This window comes from Muscardinus avellanarius, assembly GCF_963383645.1.
Source record: "Muscardinus avellanarius genome assembly, chromosome: 16".
NCBI lineage: Eukaryota > Metazoa > Chordata > Mammalia > Rodentia > Gliridae > Muscardinus > Muscardinus avellanarius.
Genome location: NC_137802.1, coordinates 56,270,572 through 56,291,247, shown reverse-complemented (window position 1 = coordinate 56,291,247; position 20,676 = coordinate 56,270,572). Strand labels below are relative to the sequence as shown.

General features: G+C 41.3%; 1 protein-coding gene across 2 annotated transcripts in view; it reads left to right on the top strand.

Annotated features, from left to right (window-relative positions):
• Positions 1-4,170: 4,170 nt before the first annotated feature.
• CDC27 (cell division cycle 27) overlaps positions 4,171-20,676 on the top strand; it is a gene marked incomplete at both ends in the record, with an annotated part of 58,315 nt that continues 41,809 nt past the window's right edge. The window contains one exon of one of the 2 annotated variants that reach the window (XM_080712725.1): positions 4,171-4,238. In XM_080712725.1, coding sequence (XP_080568851.1) covers positions 4,171-4,238 — 68 coding nt within the window. Of the gene's footprint in view, positions 4,239-14,002; positions 14,073-20,676 lie in introns of those variants that run through there. The other variant, XM_080712726.1, reaches the window with a different exon arrangement.

The window sequence follows — 20,676 nt, the reverse complement described above, 5'->3', positions numbered from 1 at the left end:
GATAGCGGGACATGGTGGCGCATGCCTGTAATCCCAGTACTTGGGATGTTGAGACAAGAGGATTGAAGGTTCAAGGACAGCCTCAGCAAGTAGTAAGACTCATCAACCTAGGGAGATCCTGTTTCAAAATAAAAAGAAGTTGGGTGTGGTGGCACATGCTTGTAATCCCAGACAAGAGGATCAAGGTTTCCAGACAGCCTCAGCTACTTAGACCTTCCACAACTTAGTGAGATCCTATTTCAAATAAAGAAAAAAAATATAGTGCTGGGGGTGTAGCTCTGAGGTAGAATGCCCCTGGGTTCCATCCCTAGTACCATAACACACACACACACACACACACACACACACACACACACACACCACACACACACACCACACACGAATTGCACATGAGATGGCACACACATTTATGCTGTAATCAAGGTGATTATCATCTTACCATACCAAGCTGAAAATGTCATTATTATGTGGGCAATTGGACTATTTTGGGGAGGGAGAAATGTGATTTTTCTCTTTGTTTCTATGCCCTGAGCTAATGGGTTGGTTAAATTGTAAAAATGTGAAATCTTAAAAAAGAAGTTTAAAGGAAAGATTTTGTTGCTGACTAAGACTAGAAAAGAAGGGATAGATTCTATATACCTTTCTTCAGGAGCAGTTCTGTAAATGATGGTTAGATTTACTAATCAGCCATTAGAACTTTTTAAAATAATAGTGTATCCAAATTAATGACACATTAAAATATTAATGTATCCAAGATGGGCATGGTAGCACACAGTTGTAATCCCAGCATTGGGAGGCTGAGACAGGAAGATGGAGGTTTGCAGACAGCCTCAGCTACTTACTGAGGCCCTTTGCAACTCAGCGAGACCCTGTTTCAAAATAAAGAATAACAAATAAGGCTGGGGGTATAGCTCAGAGGTAGAATGCCTCTGGGTTCCATTTCCATTGCCACAAAAATAAAATATTAATGTATCAAAATTTAGTCATTATTTTACTGTGTATACACCCAACATTTATGGCTTTGTATGGTAAAAGATGTTTTGAATTTCAGCAAGAAACACCTATCCTAGTCTTGGCAGCAGCAGTGCTTCTTAAGACATTAATATTGTAGTAGTCTCAAATGCAAAAGAAACAATTTTTCTAGGTTCCTAATTTACCTAACTTGCCCCCTTTCTCTTAAATATTTAAATTTAATTCCACAAATTTATCTGTTGAGCATCCTATCATCTAGATGAGTGATTCTTTTTATTATTTTTGGTACTTGAGATTGAACATAGGGTCATTCTGTCTTCAAGCTATACCCCTAGCCCTTTTTATTTTTTATATTATTTTATTTTTGGGGTTCTGGGGGTGGAACCCAGGGGTATTCCTGCTCCTAGCTACAACCTCAGCCTTATTTATTTATTCATTCATTTATTCAGTTCATTTATTTTGGTGGTACTGGGGTTCCTGGAAGCCATTCTACCTCCGGGCTACACTCCCAGACCTATTTTTATACTTTTGTATTTGGAAACAGGGTCTTTTAAGCCAGTGCGATCCTCCTGTCTCTGCTTCCCAAGCATGGGGATTACAAGCATGCGTCACCATGCCCGGCTTTAATTCTTTATTTTGAAACAAGGTCTCACTAAGTTGCAGAGGGCATCACTAAGGAGCCCAGGCTATCCACAACCTGTAGTCCTCTTGTCTCTGCCTCCCAAGTACTGGGATTACAGGTATACCAGTGATTCTTACTAGAGTATTCATGAACCTCTAAGATAGTATATCAATTTTCAATATTATGTAAATGGGTATTGAACCCCCAGATTTATCTCTAAGACTATACAGATTTTCAGTATATGCAAACTTTCAGTACATGTGTGTGTGTATATACATTCATTTTATTTTTTATTTTTTATTTTTTGGTGGCACTGGGGTTCCTGGAAGCCCTTCTACCTCTGGACTACACTCCCAGACCTATTTTTACATCTTTATTTGGAAACGGGTCTCCTAAGCCAGTGCGCGCGGCCAGCTTCGAACCTGCGTGATCCTCCTGTCTCTGCCTCCCAAGCGCGGGGATTAGAAGCGTGTGCCACCACGCCCGGCAAGCCCATACATATATTTTTAAATCTGGGAACTTTAGAATTTATTTTGCTTATTTTGTGGTACTGGGGATTGAACCCAGGAACATTTGCCTCCAAGCCCTATTCAATTATTTATTCATTCATTTATTTATTTATTTAGTGGTACATGGGGTGGAACCCAGAAGCTTTCTACCTCCAGGCTATACTCCCAGACCTATTTTATATTTTATTTGGAAATAGGGTCTCACTAAGTTGCTGAGAGCCTCACTAAGTAGCTGAGGCTGGCTTTGAACCTGTGCGATTCTCCTGTCTCAGCCTCCCAAGTGTGGCCATTACAAGCGTGCGCCACCACGCCCGGCTTGTCCAGCTCTTTTAAAAAAAATTTCAAGCAGGGCTGAGGGTGTAGCTCAGAGATAGAATACCTCTGGGTTCAATCCCCAGTACCGCATAAATAAATAAAAAAAGAAACCATAAGCCAGGTGCAGTGGTGCCTGTCTATAATTCCAGTATATAATTCCAGTACTTGAGAGGTTAAGAGGATAACTGGTTTTCCCAGCCTCAGATGCTCTCTGCAACTTAGTGAAACTGTTTCAAAATGCCCTGGGTCAATGCTAGTAAGACAAAAAAAGAGGGGGAAAAAGTCTCCTATCTCATATTCCTCCCAATGTATGTATGGTGGGGGGACTACTGAGATTGAACCCAGAGACATTCTACATCTGAGCTATACCCCCAGCCTTTTTAATTTTGTTTATTTATTTGTTTGTTTGTTTGTTTGTTTTTTGTTTTTGCAGGTTTGGGGATGGGACCCTGGGGCATTCAACCTCCGAGCTACACCCCTGCTCTATTTTTTATTTTGAAAGTGTGTCTCACTGAGTTGCAGAGGGCCTCACTAAGTAGCTGAGGCTGTCTGCGAACCTCAGTCTTCAGGTCTCAGCTTCCTGAATTCTGGGATTACAAGCGTGTGCCACCATGCCCGGGTTATTTTTTTGTTTTGAAACAGGGTTTTGTTAGGTTGCTAAGAGTCTTGCTATGTTGCTGAGTCTGCCCTTGAACTTGTGATCCTCCTGTCTCAGCCTCCCAAGTATTGAGATTATAGGCATACACCAGCATGCCCAGCACATTATGTTTTATATCTGTAAAAAAGAAAACAGAATCCAAATAAATACATTAATGGTTAGTCCTGTAATTTACTCATTTTTATTCCAGTATGCAGCTTTGAGTGGCTGAAAATTTAGTAGCATTTAAGGTAATAGGTGGGGGAGTTTCTGTGGGAGGATTACATACATTTGAGCATTTCCTTCATGCATATCATGAAAAGTAGTTGAGAACTACTGATGTTTAGAGCCTATCATTTAGTAGCGTCGACAGCCTGTAAACAGGTAACTAATATAATGTAAGTATTCTACTAGAAGAGGTAAGTGGAAGCCAGGCATGGTGGCCCACACTTCTAATCCCAGCATTTGGGAGTCTGAGACAGGAGGATCTTGGTTCGCGGACAGCCTCATCTACTACTTAGGCTCTTTGCAACTCAGTGAGACCCTGTTTCCAAATAAATAGTAAAAAAAAAAAAAATAGGTCTGGGGGTATAGCTCGGAGGTAGAACGCCCCTGAGTTCCATCCTCAGTACTTAAAAAGAGATAAATGAAAAAAAAGGAATCTCCCAGGAAAGCTTTATGGAGTACATGTTATTTAAACTAGGTCTTTAGGGATGAGAAATTTATTAGGGAAGGTTGGTGAGGGAGCCTCCATTCTCTGATGAAAGAAAGGGATATACAAAGGCACAGAAGCCTAAAAGTTCACACACGGTTGAGTGAGTAAATATAGATACCTTAGGAACCGTACCTTGAAGATCTTTATCTAAGTTTGCTCTGTGGGCATTGGATACTAATGTGAGTATTATGTTCAAGTCTGTGCTTGGAGTAACTTTGAAACTCTCTAGGTGTTCGGGATTTAGCTCAGTAGTAAAATGCTTACCTAGCATGTGTAGAGCCCTGGGTTTGATCCTCAGCCCTATAAAACAAAATAGAAAATACAAAACCAAAGTAAAAAATCCAAGGAAACTCTCTACATGCATATTTGTGTTCTTTCTCTTCCACTTGCAGGCTGCTATATGGCAAGCGCTAAACCACTATGCTTACCGAGATGCCGTTTTCCTCGCAGAGCGACTGTACGCAGAAGGTTTGTTTGTGACTATTCATTTGTATAGAACTGTAAATGAATAAAATGTATGAAATTTCATCACCTTTTATGACTAGCAAGATTCTTGGTATCTTGTTCTTTTTTTTTTCTTCTTCTTCTTCTTTATAATTGACCACTAGTTGATAAAACTTCTAACTTGTATCTTTCTTTCATGTTAGGGTTTTTTTCATGTGTCTTTTTTCATGTTAGGGTTTTTTTGTTTGTTTGTTTTTTGTTGTTGTTGTTGTTGTTGTTGTTGTTTTGGTGGTGGTGGTACTGGGGTTCCTGGAAATCCTTCTACCTCCGAGATACACTCCCAGACCCATTTTTATACTTTATTTGGGAACAGGGTCTCTTAAGCCAGTGCAGCTGGCTTTGATCCTGCACAGTCGTCTCCGCCTCCGCCTCCCAAGCGCAGGGATTACAAGCGTGCGCCACCACGCCCTGCATGTTAAGTTTTATAACTATAGAGTTGATCCAAGTTTATAGACTATGGTATACTTATATGGTATACTTATTCCCAATCTTTAGAGTTTTTTTCCTAGGTTTATTTTTTATTCATTCATTTATTTATTTTTGTGGGTCTAGGGATGAAACCCAGGGGTGTTCTTCATCCGAGCTACACCCCTTGCCCTATGTTTTATTCTTTATTTTGAAACCAGGTCTTATTTAGTTGCAAAGGGCCTCACTAAGTAGCTGAGGCTGTCCACGAACTGCGATCCTCCAGTCTCAGCCTCCCAAATGTTGGGATTACAAGTGTGTGCCACCACGCCCAGCTTAGGTTTGTTTTTTAATTAGAACAAAATTCGTATTCTATAGTTAAGAGCAATAGCTACAGTGACAATCCTGTCACGCTTTTTTTTGTACTGGGGATGAAACTCAGGCATCCTGCCTCTGAGCTAAACCCCAGCTCTTCTCACCTTTGTATTTTGAAGCAGGTTCATACACTGGAGGTGTCTACTCCCCAGATGATGACTTTGTGAGTTTGAGATGTGGCACAAGAATTCAGTTCTAACAAATTTCCAAGTTAGGCTGATGCTGGTACAAGACTACACTTTGGAAACATTTGTTTGTTTGGTGCTACTAGGGATGGAACCCAGGAGCATTCTACCTCTGAGCTACAGAGGTATTCTTTCTTTCTTTCTTTCTTTCCTTATTTTATTTTTTGCAGTACAGGGGATGGAACCCTACATTCGAGTTATACCCCCCGCCCTACTTTTTATTCTTTTTTTTTTTTTTTTTTATCAGAGACCGCTGCTTTATTCGGACCCAACCCCGGCACCCTTCAGGGAGTCAGCCAGCTGTGGGGGAAGGGACCAACAGGTCACACATCTGGAAAGTTGCGTATAGTCCTGATCAGCTGGCTGAGTCACCCTATTTTTTATTCTTTATTTTGAAACAGGATCACACTGAAAAGGGCCTTGCAAAGGGCCTCACTAAGTAGCTGAGGCTGTCCCCAAACTGCAATCCTCCTGTCTTAGCCTCCCAAATGCTAGGATTACAAGCAAGCACCACCACACCTGGCTATTCTTTATTTTTTAAACAGAGTCTCACTAAGTTTCAGAGGGCCTGCTAAGTAGCTAAGGCTGGTGGCAAACCTGTGATCCTCCTGCCTCAGCTTCCCAAGTACTGGGATTACAAGTGTGCACCACCATGGCTGGCTAAACAGTGGGGGGTTTTTTTGGTGATACTGGGGGTGGAACCCAGAGGCTTTCTACCTCCGGACTATACTTTCAGACCTATTTTTGGAAGCAGGGTCTTACTAAGTTACTGAGAGCCTCACTAAGTAGCTGAGGCTGGCTTTGAACCTGTGTGATCCTCCTGTCTCAGCCTCCCAAGTGTGGGGATTACAAGCGTGCGCCACCACGCCCGGCCTAAACAGTGGTTTAGAAGATCTTTCTGCCTACAGGGATTTTTACATAAAAGCACAAATTTAGTTAGGAGGTTGTGAATAGAAGTGATCATTACTTTAATAGTGATATAGAGTAAATAAGGGGAAAATGCCACGTTTTATTAATAAGGAAGGAGTATTTCCTAGTGTAAAGAAATAGGGAACAGATTGACTCAGTTCTTAACATTGTAGAGTAATTTACTTAGTGATACTATAGAGTCCATCAATTTAGAAATTTTTTTCTTTAAGTTATCTTGAATATAATTTAGCATATATTTGGTGTTAGAAACAACATTTAAAAGTCTGGTCTTAGCCAGGTGTGGTGGTGCACGCTTATAATCCCAGCATTTGGGAGACTGACACCAGAGGATTGCGGTTCACGGACAGCCTCTGCTAACTTAGGCCCTTTGCAACTCAGTGAGACCCTGTTTCAAAATAAAGAATAAAAAATAGGCCTGGGGGTATAGCTTGGAGATAAAATGCCCCTTGGTTCCATCCCTAGTACTAGAAAAAAAAAATTCTGGTCTTTTTTTCCTTCTTTCTTCAGTACTGAGGCTTGAACCCAGGTGTCCTTTACATTGAGCTAAACCCCCCACCCCAGTCCTGCCAGGTGGTGGTGCATGCTTGTAATCCCGAGTTTGAAGCCAGCCTCAGCTACTTGGTGAGGCTCCCAGCAACTAGTGAGACCTGTTTCCAAATAAAATATAAAATAGGTCTGGGAGTGTAGCCCAGAGTTAGAAAGCCCCTGGGTTCCATCCCCAGTACCACAAAATAAATAAATGCATACATACTTTTTTTTTTTTTTTTTTTTTGGTGGTATTGTGGTTCCTGGAAGCCCTTCTCCGGGCTCACTCCCAGACCTATTTTATACTTTTTTTTGTTTGAAAACAGGGTCTCTTAAGCCAGCACGGCTGGCTTCGAACCTGCGCAATCCTCCTGCCTCCGCCTCCCAAGCGCGGGGATTATAAGCGTGCGCAACCACGCCCGGCTCATACTTACATTTATACATACATACATACATAAAATAAACCCAGTACTTAGGAGCTGATATAGGAGGATCAGTGGTTCAAGACCAACCTTAGCAACTTAGCAAGACCCTGTTTCAAAATAAAATAGGGAAGAGCCAGGAGTAAGTGGCACATACTTGTAATCCCAGCATTCAGGATGCTAAGACAAGAAGATCATGGTTTGTGGACAGCCTCAGCTACTTAGTGAGGCCTTTCAAAACTCAGTGAAACCCTGTTTCAAAAAATAAAAAGACTAGCCGGGCGTGGTGGTGCATGCTTGTAATCACAGTGCTTGGGAGGCTGAGACAGGAGGATCACACAAGTTCGAAGTCAGCCTCAGCTACTTAGTGAGTCTCTCAGCAACTTAGTGAGACCCTGTTTCCAAATAAAGTATAAAATAGGTTGGGGCAGGTGTGGTGGCTCATGCTTGTAATCCCCGCTCTTGGGAGGCGGAGACAGGAGGATCGCGCAGTTGCAATTCGAAGCCAGCCACCAAAAAAAAAAAAATAGGTTGGGAGTATGGCCCGAAGTAGAAAAGCTCCTGGGTTCCACCCCCAGTACCACCACAAACAAACAAAAAGACTAAAAAATAGGGCTGGGAATGTAGCTCAGAGGTACAATGCCCTTGGGTTCCATCCCCAGTACACAAAAAGTAAAATAAAATAGGGCTGGGAGTGTGACTGAGAGATGGAATGCCTCTGGGTTCAATCCCCAGCCTCACACATACACACCAAAAGAAAGAAAAAAAGACCCCAGCTGCTTTTAGTTTTTGAGACAGGATCTTCCTTAGTTGTTCAGGCTGACTTTGAACTTGTGATCCTACTGCCTCTGCTATTCAAGTTTAGGATTAACAGACATGCACAACCACAACCGTGCCCAGCATAAAAATCTGATCTTTTAATGTGGAAATTATTTCAGTTTAGTAAATGGGCTTATTTACCTCATCTTTTCTCTAGTTACATTTGTCTTCTGTCTTCTTAAAAAATATGTTAGAAGAAGATAGTTGGGTGTGGTGGCGCACACTTGTAATGCCAGCATTTGGGAGTCTGAGACAGGAGGATCACGGTTTGTGGACAGCTTCAGCTACTTAGTGAGACTCTGTTTCAAAATAAAGAATAAAATAGAGGTTAGGGATGTTTCTCGGAGGTAGAATGCCCCTGGGTTCCATCCCCAGTACCACGGGGGAGGGGGGGAGAAAATGGAAGAAAGAAATAATACCTAAAACCAAAATATTTTATTGTAGTCTAAGGTTAGATGATTATATGTGTGTGTTTGCTTTTATTCAGGATTTAATTAGCTGAACTACTATCAGCAGCATATTTATTTCTCCATAATTCAAATTTGAATTAATAATGATTATTTTGGGTTAAATAAGATGCCTAGTTTTTTGTTTCTAAACTTGTTTATTATCAGATAGACCAATTGCCATTCACTCTGCTGAATTTCCTTTTTCTGTGTTATGTCTGTTTAGTGCACTCTGAAGAAGCCTTGTTTTTACTGGCAACCTGTTACTACCGCTCAGGAAAGGCGTATAAAGCATATAGACTCTTAAAAGGACATAGCTGTACTACACCACAGTGCAAATACCTACTTGCAAAGTGTTGTGTTGATCTCAGCAAGTAAGTTTCTAATCTTCTCTGGTTAATTTTATTCTACTTACACTGTAGAATTTTGGATCAAATTCTTTTGGACAGTTTAAACTGATTGGTTCCTACTTTTGTCCTCTTTTTTGGTTGTACAGATTTGAGATGTTTGAGCTGTTGCCTGTGGCATTATTCTTTTTTTTTTTTTTTGGTGGTACTGGGGTTCCTGGAAACCCTTCTACCTCCGGGCTACACTCCCAGACCTATTTTTACATTTTTATTTGGAAACAGGGTCTCCTAAGCCAGTGCGCGCTGCTGGCTTCGAACCTGCGCGATCCTATCTCCGCCTCCCAAGCGCAGGGATTTCAAATGTGTGCCACCATGCCTGGAGACATTACTTTTGTTATGCAGAGATTTCATTGTTCATGGTGATAGCAGAACTGAACTCTGGAGAAACTTAAGTTATAAATAATTCTTAAGGTTTCCAAAATGATCACAAATTCCATTTTTCTTTCCTTTTCTTTCAGTGTTAGACAAATTTGAATAAGCCTCAAATTGGTGACTTAGTTTCCTATTTTATTTTATTTTATTTTATTTTTTGTGGGTTTGGGAGTGGAACCCTGGGGCATTTGACCTCCGAGCTACAGCTCCTGCCCTATTTTTTATTCTTTATTTTGAAACTGGGTCTCACTGAGTTGCAGAGGGCCTCACTAGGTAGCTGAGGCTGTCCGCGAACTGTGATCCCGAACCGTGTCCCGAATGCTGGGATTACAAGCGCAAGCCACCATGCCCGGTTTTATTTTATTTTTTAAATTTGGAGGGTGGGTACTGGGAATTGAACTTACAGGCATTCTACCTCCAAGCTACACCCCTAGCCTGATTTTACTTATATTTGGAAGCAGGGTCCCGTTAGTTTGCTAAGAGCCTTGCTAAGTTGCTAGGGCTGGCCTTGAACCCGTGATCCTCCTGTCTTAGGCTCCCAAGTACAGGGATCACAGGTGTATGCCACCATGCACAACTATGTTTTTTGTTTGTTTTGTTTTTTTTTCTTCCCAGAACCAGGGGCATTCTACCTCCAAGCTATATACCCAGCCCTGTTATTTTATTTTTTATTTTGAAACAGAGTCTCACTAAGTAGTGGAAGGCCTCGCTAAGTAGCTGAGGTTGACCTGTGATCCTCCTGTCTCAGCTTCCCAATTACTGGGGTGGCAAGCGTGTACCACCATGACCTGTTTACTTTTAATATTTACTTATTGGTACTGGGAACTGAACCCAGGGGCTGTGACCTAGCCCTATTTTAATTTTTTACTTTGAAAATGGGATATCTCAAAGTTGGTGAGACCAGCCTCAAAGCTGAGATCCACATCCACATCTCAGAAAACTCACACTTTCTTTTTGAGATCTTTTTATGGAGGAGCTACTGCCTACCCCTTTGAAATGGGTGGGGGACAGAGTCGAATGAATAAATGAATACTCTTTTTTTTTTTTTTTGGTACTGGGGTTGGAACCAGGGGCTTTCTACCTTGAACTACACTCCCAGCCCTATTTTTGTATTCTTTATTTTGAAACAGGGTCTTACTGATTTGCAAAGGGCTTCAATAAGTAGTAGGTGAGCTGTCCTCGAACTGCAGTCCTCCTGTCTCAGCCTCCCAAATGCTGGGATTACAAGCGTGCGCCACCATGCCCAGCTAAATGAATACTCTTTGCTTATTTCCAGTTAAACCAAGTCAGCTGTCCCTATTTCAAATCCAGCAGCAACTGGAGAGATAGATAAATAGTTATATTCTATTAAACTCTTTTCTGTCCTGTAAAAATTGGAATCATGGTAAAAGTGACTAAGCAGTTAGATATTAGTAAAAGCTTGCATGGGTATTTGTAGGTTTATAGTTGAAGGGTACAAATAAGTCTCATAAAGTCACCATATACTTATACATAACTATTTTATTTGTCCAGTGACTAGCTGCTGTCTTATTTTTTAAGGCTAAGATTTCTATAAAGCTCTGCAAAATATATTGTTGGGTGTTTTTTTTTTGTTTTTGTTTTTGTTTTGTGTGGTACTGGGGGTGAAACCCAGGGACTTTTCTTCCTCCAGCCTACACTCCCATACCTTTTTTTTTTTTTTTTGGCGGGTCTGGGGATGGACCCCAGGGGCATTTGACCTGTGAGCTACACTTCCTGCCCTATTTTTTATCCTTTATTTTGAAACAGGGTCTCATGGAGTTGCAAAGGGCCTCACTAAGTAACTGAAGCTGTCCACGAACCTTGTTCCTCCTCTGGTCTCAGCCTCCTGAATGCTGGGATTATAAGTGTGCACCACCACACCCGGCTTCCTAAACCTATTTTATACTTTATTTGGAAACAGGGTCTCACTAAGTTGCTGAGAGCCTCACTAAGTAGCTGAGGCTGGCTTCGAACCTGTGTGATCCTCCTGTGTCAGCCTTCCAAGTGCTGGGATTATAGGCATGCACTAATCTCTTAAACCAGTTTTTTGTTTTCCTGCAGTACTGGGGATTGAACCGAGGGGCATTCTACTTCTGAGCTACCCTGCCAGCCGGGGTTTTTTTTTTTTTTTTTGAAACAGGGTCTCTTTAGACTGATGAAAGTCTCACTACTTGCTGCAGCTGTCCTAGAGCCTTTGATCTTCCTGACTTAGCCTCCCAAGTACTGAAATTAAAGGCATTCGATACCATGCCTGACTTTAAGCCAGGTTTTAAATTGACAGATTCCTATCCCATTTATAAGTAATATATATTTACATATATATACATATATATATTTTTTTTATGTTTTACTGGGAGGAAACAAAAAGTTCCACTGACAATGCAAAGATACATTCAGAATATGCTTTATTAATCTACTTGAAAGTTTTCCAAACTATGTTTTTAAAGATTTTTTTATTTATTTATTTATTTTTTATTTTTTTTTTTTTTGCAGTCGGTACAGGGTATGGAACCCAGGGCATTCTACCTCTGAGCTCTACCCCCAGACCTATTTTTTATTCTATTTATTAATTTATTTATTTTGTGGGTCTGGGGATGGAACCCAGCGGCATTTGACCTCCGAGCTACGCCCCCTGCCCTATTTTTTATTCTTTATTTTGAAACAGGGTCTCACTAAGTTTCAGAGGGCTTTACTAAGTAGTAGCTGAGGCTGTCCGCGAACCGCGATCCTCCGGTCTCAGCCTCCCGAATGCTGGGATTACAAGCGTGCGCCACCACACCCAGCTTTATTCTTTTTATTTTTTTGAAACAGGGTCTCGCTGAGTTTCTAAGGGCCTTCCTTACTAGGTAGCTGAGGCTGTGTGTGAACTGTGATCCTCCAGTCTCCGCCTCCCAAATGATGGGATTACAAACTTGCACCACCACACCCAGCCCCTATTCTTTATTTTTTAATTAATTTATTTTTGATGGTACTGGGGGTGAACCCCAGAGGCTTTCTACCTCCGGGCTATACTCTCAGACCAATTTTATATTTTATTTGGAATCAGGGTCTCACTAAGTAGCTGAGGCTATCCACTTTACTGTAATCCTCTGGTCTCAGCCTCCCAAATGCTGGGATTACAAGTGTGTGCCAACCATGCCCTGCATTTAATGAATTGTTTTTATTAAAAAACATGATATGAGCTGGATGTGGTGGCGGATGATTGTAATCCCCACGCTTGGGAGGCGGTGACAGGAGAATAGTGCAGGTTCGAAGCTAGCCGCGCTGGCTTAGACCCTGTTTCAAAGTATAAAATAGGTCTGGGAGTGTAGCCCGGAGGTAGAAGGGCTTCCAGGAACCCCAGTACCACCTAAAAAATAAAAAATAACAACATGATATGATTACATGATATGCTAAAAATATATATTAAATATATATTAAAATTGGGCACTTTTTTCATTTAGGGAGTGTGTGTGTGTGTGTGTGTGTGTGTGTGTGTGTGAAACAGAGAGGAGAGAGAGAGACTAGGGATTGAACACGGACATTCTACCTTCAAGTTATATCCACAGCCTTTTGTTTTGTTTTGTTTTTAAATAGGATCTTGCTAGGTTGCTGAGTCTCACTCTGCCTAGCTAAATATTATTTATTTAGTGGGGGGGGTACTGGGGATTGAGCCCAGGGGCATTCTTCTGAGCTACACCCCCACCCCCCATTTTAATTTTTGAAACAGGGTCTCACTAGGTTGATGAGAGTCTCACTACTTGGTGAGGCTGTCCTCGAACCTGTAATCCTCCTGTCTCAATCTCCCAAGTACTAGAATTACAAGTGTGCACCACCATGCCAGGCTCTAGGTAAATTTTTTTTTTTTTTTTTTTTGGGGGGGGGAGGTGGTACAGGGGGTGTAACCCAGAAGCTTTCTACCTCCAGGCTATATTCCCAGACCTAATTTATATTTTATTTGGAAACAGAGTCTCACTAAGTTGCTGAGAGCCTGGAAACCCTTCTACCTCTGGGCTACACTCCCAGACCTATCTTTTTATATTTTTATTTGGAAACAGGGTCTCTTAGCCAGCGCGGCTGACTTTGAACCTGCACAATCCCTGTCTCCACCTCCCAAGCGTGGGGATTATATGCATGTGCCACCATGCCCCTGCCCAGTTAGGTAAAATTTTAAGATCAGAAATTTTCAGCTACTCTAATGATTTTAATATATATTTACTGCTATTCTGAAGTACCATGAACTTTTTACTTTATCTGTCTCCATAGTTAGACATACATTGATAATAATGAACATCTTCAGCGGGGCATGACAGCTCATGCCTGTAATCTTAGTACTTGCGAGACTGGGACAGGATGATCACATATTTGAGGACAGCCTCAGCAATTTAGCCAGACCCTCCACACAATTTAGTGACACCCTGTTCAAAAAAATTTTTTTTGGAGGGGATATGTCTGGAGATGGAACCCAGGGGCATTGACGCACCTAGCTATACCCTCCTGCCCTATTTTTTATTCTCTATTTTTTGAAACAGGGTCTCACTAAGTTGTGGAGCACCTCACTAAGTAGCTGAGGCCATCTGTGAACCACAATCCTCCAGTCTCAGCCTCCTGAATGCTGGGATTACAAGCATGTACCACCATGCCCAGCCTGTTTCAGATTTAAAAAGAAAAAAATAGCGCTGTGGGTATAGCTCAGAGGTAGAATTCCTCTGGGCTCAATCCTCAGTACCACAAAAAAATTAATAAATAAAAAAAAGATCTTCATGAGGTACTGATTGTTTTAAATTTGTAACTTTGTATTTTAAAGGCTTGCAGAAGGTGAACAGATCTTGTCTGGTGGAGTGTTTAATAAGCAGAAAAGCCATGATGACATTGTTACTGAGTTTGGTGACTCAGCTTCCTTTACTCTTTCATTGTTGGGACATGTATATTGGTAAGTAAGAATGAGTCAAACCAGCAGAAAAGACTTTCTTATAAGAGAATGCTTTGTAGTTTAAAAACTCTGCATTGAGCTATGTTGTCAAATACAATTGAGCTGACTGGTGTAAAATTTTGTGATTCCTTGATTTTTGTGATTGCTTAAATTTTGTGATTACTTAAACTGGTTAAGTAGCAGAGATGTTAATCCCATTTTAACTGTCCATTTAGTCTTACTGATAATAGGTGCTATAGCACTGCTTAACAACTGAATGTTAGTTTTTAAAAAGAATACTTTTTTTGTGTGTGTATGTGGAACTGGGGATGGAACCCAGGGACTTTCTACCTCTGAGTCACACCCCAACCCTATTTTATATTTTTATTTGGAAACGGGGTATCACTAAGTTCCTGAGAGCCTCACTAAGTAGCTGAGGCTCGCTTCGAACCTGTGCAATCCTCCTGTCTCAGCCTCTCCAGCACTGGGATTATAGGCGTGTGCCACCACGCCCGGAGAATGTTAGTTTTTACATTGGATGAAGAACGTATATTTATTTAAGCTAATAAGGAAAAAAGAGAAAAAAAAGTGGTTTGTTTTCTCTAATATTAAATATTACTACTACTCCTTAGCAAAAAGGCAAATTTAGTTAATAAAGAATAACAGATCTTGCCGGGTGTGGTGGTGCACTCTCATAATCCCAGTACTTGGGAGGTTGAGACAGGAGCATCGCTCAGGTTAAAAGCCAGCCTCAGCTACTTAGTGAGGCTCTCAGCAATTCAGTGAGGGTCTCTGTTTCCAAATAAAAATATGAAAATAGATCTGGGAGTGTAGCCTGGAGGTAGAAGGTCCCTGGATTCCATCCCCAGTACCACACACACACAAAAGAATAACAGATCTTATCTGGCACATCAGTGATTTTGAAGTGTGTTAAAAGAAATCTACATGGTGGTTGAAATAATAGTCATTTTGGAAGTAATTTTTAAATTTATTAAAATTTTTAAAAAGTGAATATGAGAAGCCGGGCATGGTGGCGCACACTTGTAATCCCAGCATTCAGGAGGCTGAGACCTGGAGGATCGCGGTTCGCAGAGAGCCTCAGCTACTTAGTGAGGCTCTCTGCAACTCAGTGAGACCTGGTTTCAAAATAAAGAAAAAATAGGGCTGGGAGTGTAGCTTGGAGGTCGAATGCCCCTGGGTTCCATCCCCAGACCGGAAAAAAAAAAAAAAAAGTGAATATAGTGAATATGAGAGGCGGGTGTGGTGGCACATACTTGTAATCCCAGTACTTGGAAAGCCGAGACAGGAGACAGGAGGATCACACTGGTTCAAAGCCAGCCTCAGCTACTTAGTAAGGCTCTGGGTTCCACCCCCAGTACCACACACACACAAAAAAAGTGAGTATGAGCCAGGTGTGGTGGTGCTCACCTGTACTTTCAGTACTTAGAGGCTTAGATGGGAGGATCATCTAAGTGACATCCTCAGCAATGTAGGGAGACCCTGTTTTCAAATAAATATTAAATAGGTCTGGGGTGTAGCCTAGAGGTAGAATGCCCCAGGGTTCAATACCCAGTACCCCCCCCCACGCACACATACAAGTGAGTATGAACTCAAAATTATCATTATAATACCATTGTTATCACTTGGTTTCATTCCAAAATGCTTTTGGAGTTGGAAAGTAGGGGGTAGAGATATAACCAAAAATTTTCATGCTTCACCATGGATATGTTATTTATTTTTTATTTTTTTGGTGGTACTAGGGGTGGAACCCTGGGCTTTTCTACCTCCAGGCTATACTCCCAGACCTATTTTATATTTTATTTGGAAACAGGTTCTCACTAAGTTGCTGAGAGCCTCACTAAGTAGCTGAGGCTGGCTTCGAACATGTGTGATCCTCCTGTGTCAGCCTCCCAAGTGCTGGGATTATAAACGTACACCACCACTCCCGGCTTGGATATGTTATGAGAGAAGTAACTGAGTACTGCTTGGTTTAAGAACCAGGAAAGCCAGGTGTGGTGACACATGCTTATAATCTCAGTACTTGGTAGGCTGAGAGAAAGAATTACAGGTTCATGGCCAGTCTTGGCTACTTAGTAGGCCCTTGGCAATTTAATGAGACCCTGTTTCAAAATAAAGAATGAAAAATAGGGCTGAGGGTGAATGTCCCTGGTTTCCACCACCAGTACCAAAAAAGTAAAAAAAATTAGGGCTCAGGATGTAGCCCAGAGGTAGAATGCCCCTGAGTTCCATCCCTGGTACCACAAAAAGGAGAAAAAAAAAAAAAAAAAACCAGGATAGCATCTGTTTTAACATAAATTGAGGCTAGTTTGAACAGCGCTTAAAACAGGGCATGTTGGTGCACACTTACAATCTCGGTACTTGAGAGGCTGAGACAGGAGTACTGCAAGTTTGTGGCCAGCCTCCGCTACTTAGTAAGGCTCTCTGCAAGTTAGTGAGGCCCTGTTTCAAAATAAAGAATAAAAGTAGAGCTGGAGGTGTAGCTTAGAGGTAGAATGCCCCTAAGTTCAGTCCCCAGTACCCCAAAAAAAAGAAGTTGAAATGAAAATGTCTTTTTGTACAGAATAAATTATTTGGATGTATTTAAGGGCACCTTTTTAGGTGTGGTAGTGATATATCTAGCCATTGACATCATTCGTAAGAATAGGAATAAGTAAAGATATGTCAATTTCTTCATTTATCTTAAGAAAACTGTTGGATGTAATGATAAGGATAAATAACTCAATACCCACCCTCAGGTTTATAAAAAAAATAGGAAGAGACAATAAAAGTTTGTAAGCTTTTATTATCACAATATAAGTACTATGATAGAATTTGAGCAGTATTTTGTTTAAATGAGAAAATACTAAACAATTCTATTTGGTTAAGAAGAGGAATAAAAGCCAGCCCTTGTCGTGCATGCCTGTAATCCCAGTATTTGGGAGGCTGACACAGAATAATTGCAGGTTCAAGGTTAGCCAAAGCAACATTGTGCGATCTTGTTTATAAAATAATAATAGGGATAGGGGTGTAGTTCAGAGGTAGAGTGCTCCTGTGTTCAATCCACAATAGCACATAAAAGGAAAATATAGCCAGTTGTGGTGGGGCACGCTTGTAATCCCAGCATTTGGGAGGCTGAGACAGGAGGATCGCGGTTTGTGGACAGTCTCAGCTACTTAATGAAGGCCCTTTGCAACTCGGTGAAACCCTGTTTCAAAAATAAAGAATAGAAAATAGGGCCGGGAGTGTAGCTTGGAGGTAGAATGCCCCTGGGTTCTATCCTTCGTACCGTAAAACAAAAAGGAAAATATAAAATATTTTAAATGCTAGATATGTATTACTAATGATTTTTTAAATCAAATTGCTAATAACTTTTTTTTTTGAGTGAGTGTGTGTGCACATGTGCGTGTATGTGTGACTAGAGAGTGAACCCAGGAGCAGTCTACCTCTGAGCTATATCCTCAGGCCTATTTTATTTTTATTTTGAAACAGGGTCTCACTAGGTTATTGAAAATCTTACTATTTGCTGAGGCAGTCCTTGAACTTGCAACCTTCCTGTCTCAGCCTCCCAAGTTGGTATTACAAGCATGCACCACCACATCTGTCTTATTAATAAAGGTTTTTTGTGGGGTTTTTTGGTGGTACTGGGGTTCCTGGAAATCCTTCTACCTCCGGGCTACAGTCCCAGACCTATTTTTATACTTCTTAATTCTAAAACAGGGCCTCTTAAGCCAGAGCCATTGGCTTCGAACCTGCGTGATCCTCCTGTCTTAGCCTTCCAAGCACAGGGATTACAAGTATGTACCACCACGCCCCGCTTAATAAAGATTTTAAAGGAGCAGTTGAACTAGGTCCTGAGAAAAGTATGTGATGTATAAGGCAGTTCCTAATTATGAAGAAGGAATTTTCCTAACTCCTTCAGAGAAATATGATTCATCTCTATTTTTTTTTTTTTTTTTTTTTTTTGTGTGTGTGTGTGTGTGTGTGTGTGTGTGTGTGTGTGTGTGTGTGTGTGATGGACATTGATAGGCATTCTGAGCTACATTTCAGCCTTATTTATTTAGATGCTGGGGCATTCTACCTCTAAGCTATACCTCCGGCCCTATTTTACTTTTATTTTTATTTTGTTTTGTTTGTTTGTTTGTTTTGGGTTTTTTTGTTTTTTTGTTTTGTTTGGTGTTACTGGGGTTCCTGGAAGCCCTTCTACCTCTGGGCTACACTCCCAGACCTATTTTTATACTTTTTTATTTTGGAAACAGGGTCTCTTAAGCCAGCACAGCTGGCTTCGAACCTGCGCTTTCCTCCTGTCTCCGCCTCCCAACACGGGAATTACAAGTGTGTGCCACCACGCCCGGCCTTATTTTTATTTTGAAACAGGGTCTTGCTAGGTTGGTGAAAGTTCGCTACTTGCTGAAGCTGTCCTTAAACCTCCAATCCTGTGTAAGCCTCCAAAGTACTGGGATTATAGACATTTGCCACCACACCAGCAAATTTTTATTTTGAAGCAGGGTTTTGCTAAGTTGCTGAAGCTGGCCTTAACCTCAGCCTCCCAAATACTGGGATTACAGGTGTATGCCAACTGTACCTGGCTAGGTTATTTTTATTCATCATAAAAGTGGTTAAGTATCCAAAGTGGAACAATACTGCTTTGAAACTGTCTTTCATTTTAGCCATTATATTTATTGTATGCCTGTCTTGTGACCAAAATTGTACCCAGTAATCTAGATACATGCATTTTGTGGTTTTGTACCAAGATGTGTTAGGAGCCGGGTGTGGTGGCACACACATGTAATCTCTATACTTGGGAGGTGAGACAGGAGGATTGTGCAGGTTCTTAGTGAGGCTGTGTTTCAAAATAAAATAGGTCTGAGAGTGTAGCCTGGAGGTAGAAAGCCCCTGGGTTCCATCCTCAGTAACACACACACACACACACACACACACACACACACACACACACACACACACAGTGTGTTAGATTTTTCTTTATTCTTTTTTGAGTTTTTCTTTTCTTTTTTTTTCTCCCCCCCCCCATTATACCAAATGAAATTTGTTTAGGACACATGGATTCCAAGTCTGATTTCCAAGCCAAAATAATTTTACTTTAATTCTTTGGGAAACTCCTTATTGGGTTTTGTGTTCAGGCACTTGTTTGGCAAAAAAATTCCCATTAGAGGGCCCCAACCTGGAGACAGTGGTTTATGCCTATTATCTCAGCTACTTGGAAGAGCTAAGTCAAGAGGATCAAAAATTCAAAGCCAGCCTGGGCAACTTACTGAGACCCTATCTCAATATAAAAAGAGTTGGGGACACCAGGCATGGTGGTGCATAGTTGTAATCTCTGTACTTCGGAAGCCGAGTCAGGAGGATAGCAGGTTCGAAGCCAGCCTCAGAAGCTTAGCGAGGCTCTCAGCACCTTAGTGAGACCCTATTTCCAAGTAAAATATAAAGTAGGGCCAGGCATAGTGGCACATGCTTGAAATCCCTGCATTCGGGAGGCTGAGACAGGAGGATCACAGTTTGCGGCAAGCCTCAGCTACTTAGTGAGGCCCTTTGCAACTCAGTGAGACCCTCTTTCAAAATAATAAAATATCGGACTGGGGGTGTTGCTCAGAGGTAAAATGTCCCTGAGTTCCATCCCCAGTACCACAAAGAGGAGTGGGGGAGATAGTTGGGGAGGTAGTTCAATGGTAGAATTCTCCTATGCTTAATTCCCAGTACAATCAAATAAATTTATTTGGAGCGCCTCAAGAAGTTTCATTTTCTTAAATCTTTGTCCTTTTTATTTATTGAGTAATTAAAGACTATTAAGTTTTTGGTCTGTTAATCAGATCATGCCTCATTATAAATATCAGCCTTGCTGTCTTGCCAGAAGTTCAGATGATTTTCCTTCTGCTAATGAAAAAAAGAAAATAAAATTATGATTTAAATAATATTGGAAGCCAGGCATAGTGGTGCACGGTTGTAATCCCAGCATTCTGGAGGCTGAGATAGGAGGATCACAGTTCAAGGATAGCCTCAGCTACTTAGTGAGGCCTTTGCAACTCAGTGAGACCCTGTTTCAAAATAAAGAGTAAAAATCAGGCTGGAAGTATAGCTTAGAGTGAGAATGCCCCTGGGTTCCATCCCCAATACCGTAAAAAGTAAAATAAATAGCCGGGCATGGTGGCGCATGCTTGTAATCCCCACGCTTGGGAGGCAGAGACAGGAGGATCACGCAGATTCAAAGCCAGCCGCACGCTGGCTTAGGAGACCCTCTTTCCAAATAAAAATGTAAAAATGGTCTGGGAGTGTAGCCTGGAAGTAGAAGGGTTCCCAGGAACCCCAGTACCACCAAAAAAATAAAAAAGGTAAAATAAATAATTTAAAAAATCTATTTTAAGCCGGGCATGGTGGCGCACGCTTGTAATCCCTGCGCTTGGGAGGCAGAGACAGGAGGATCGTGCAGGTTCGAAGCCAGCCACGCGCGCTGGCTTAGGAGACCCTGTTTCCAAAAAAAAATGTAAAAATAGGTCTGGGAGTGTAGCCTGGAAGTAGAAGGGCTTCCAGGAACCCCAGTACCACCAAAAAAAAAAAAAAAATCTATTTTATAATTGTATAAGCAAAACAAGAGGCAAGGTAGAGGTGTAAT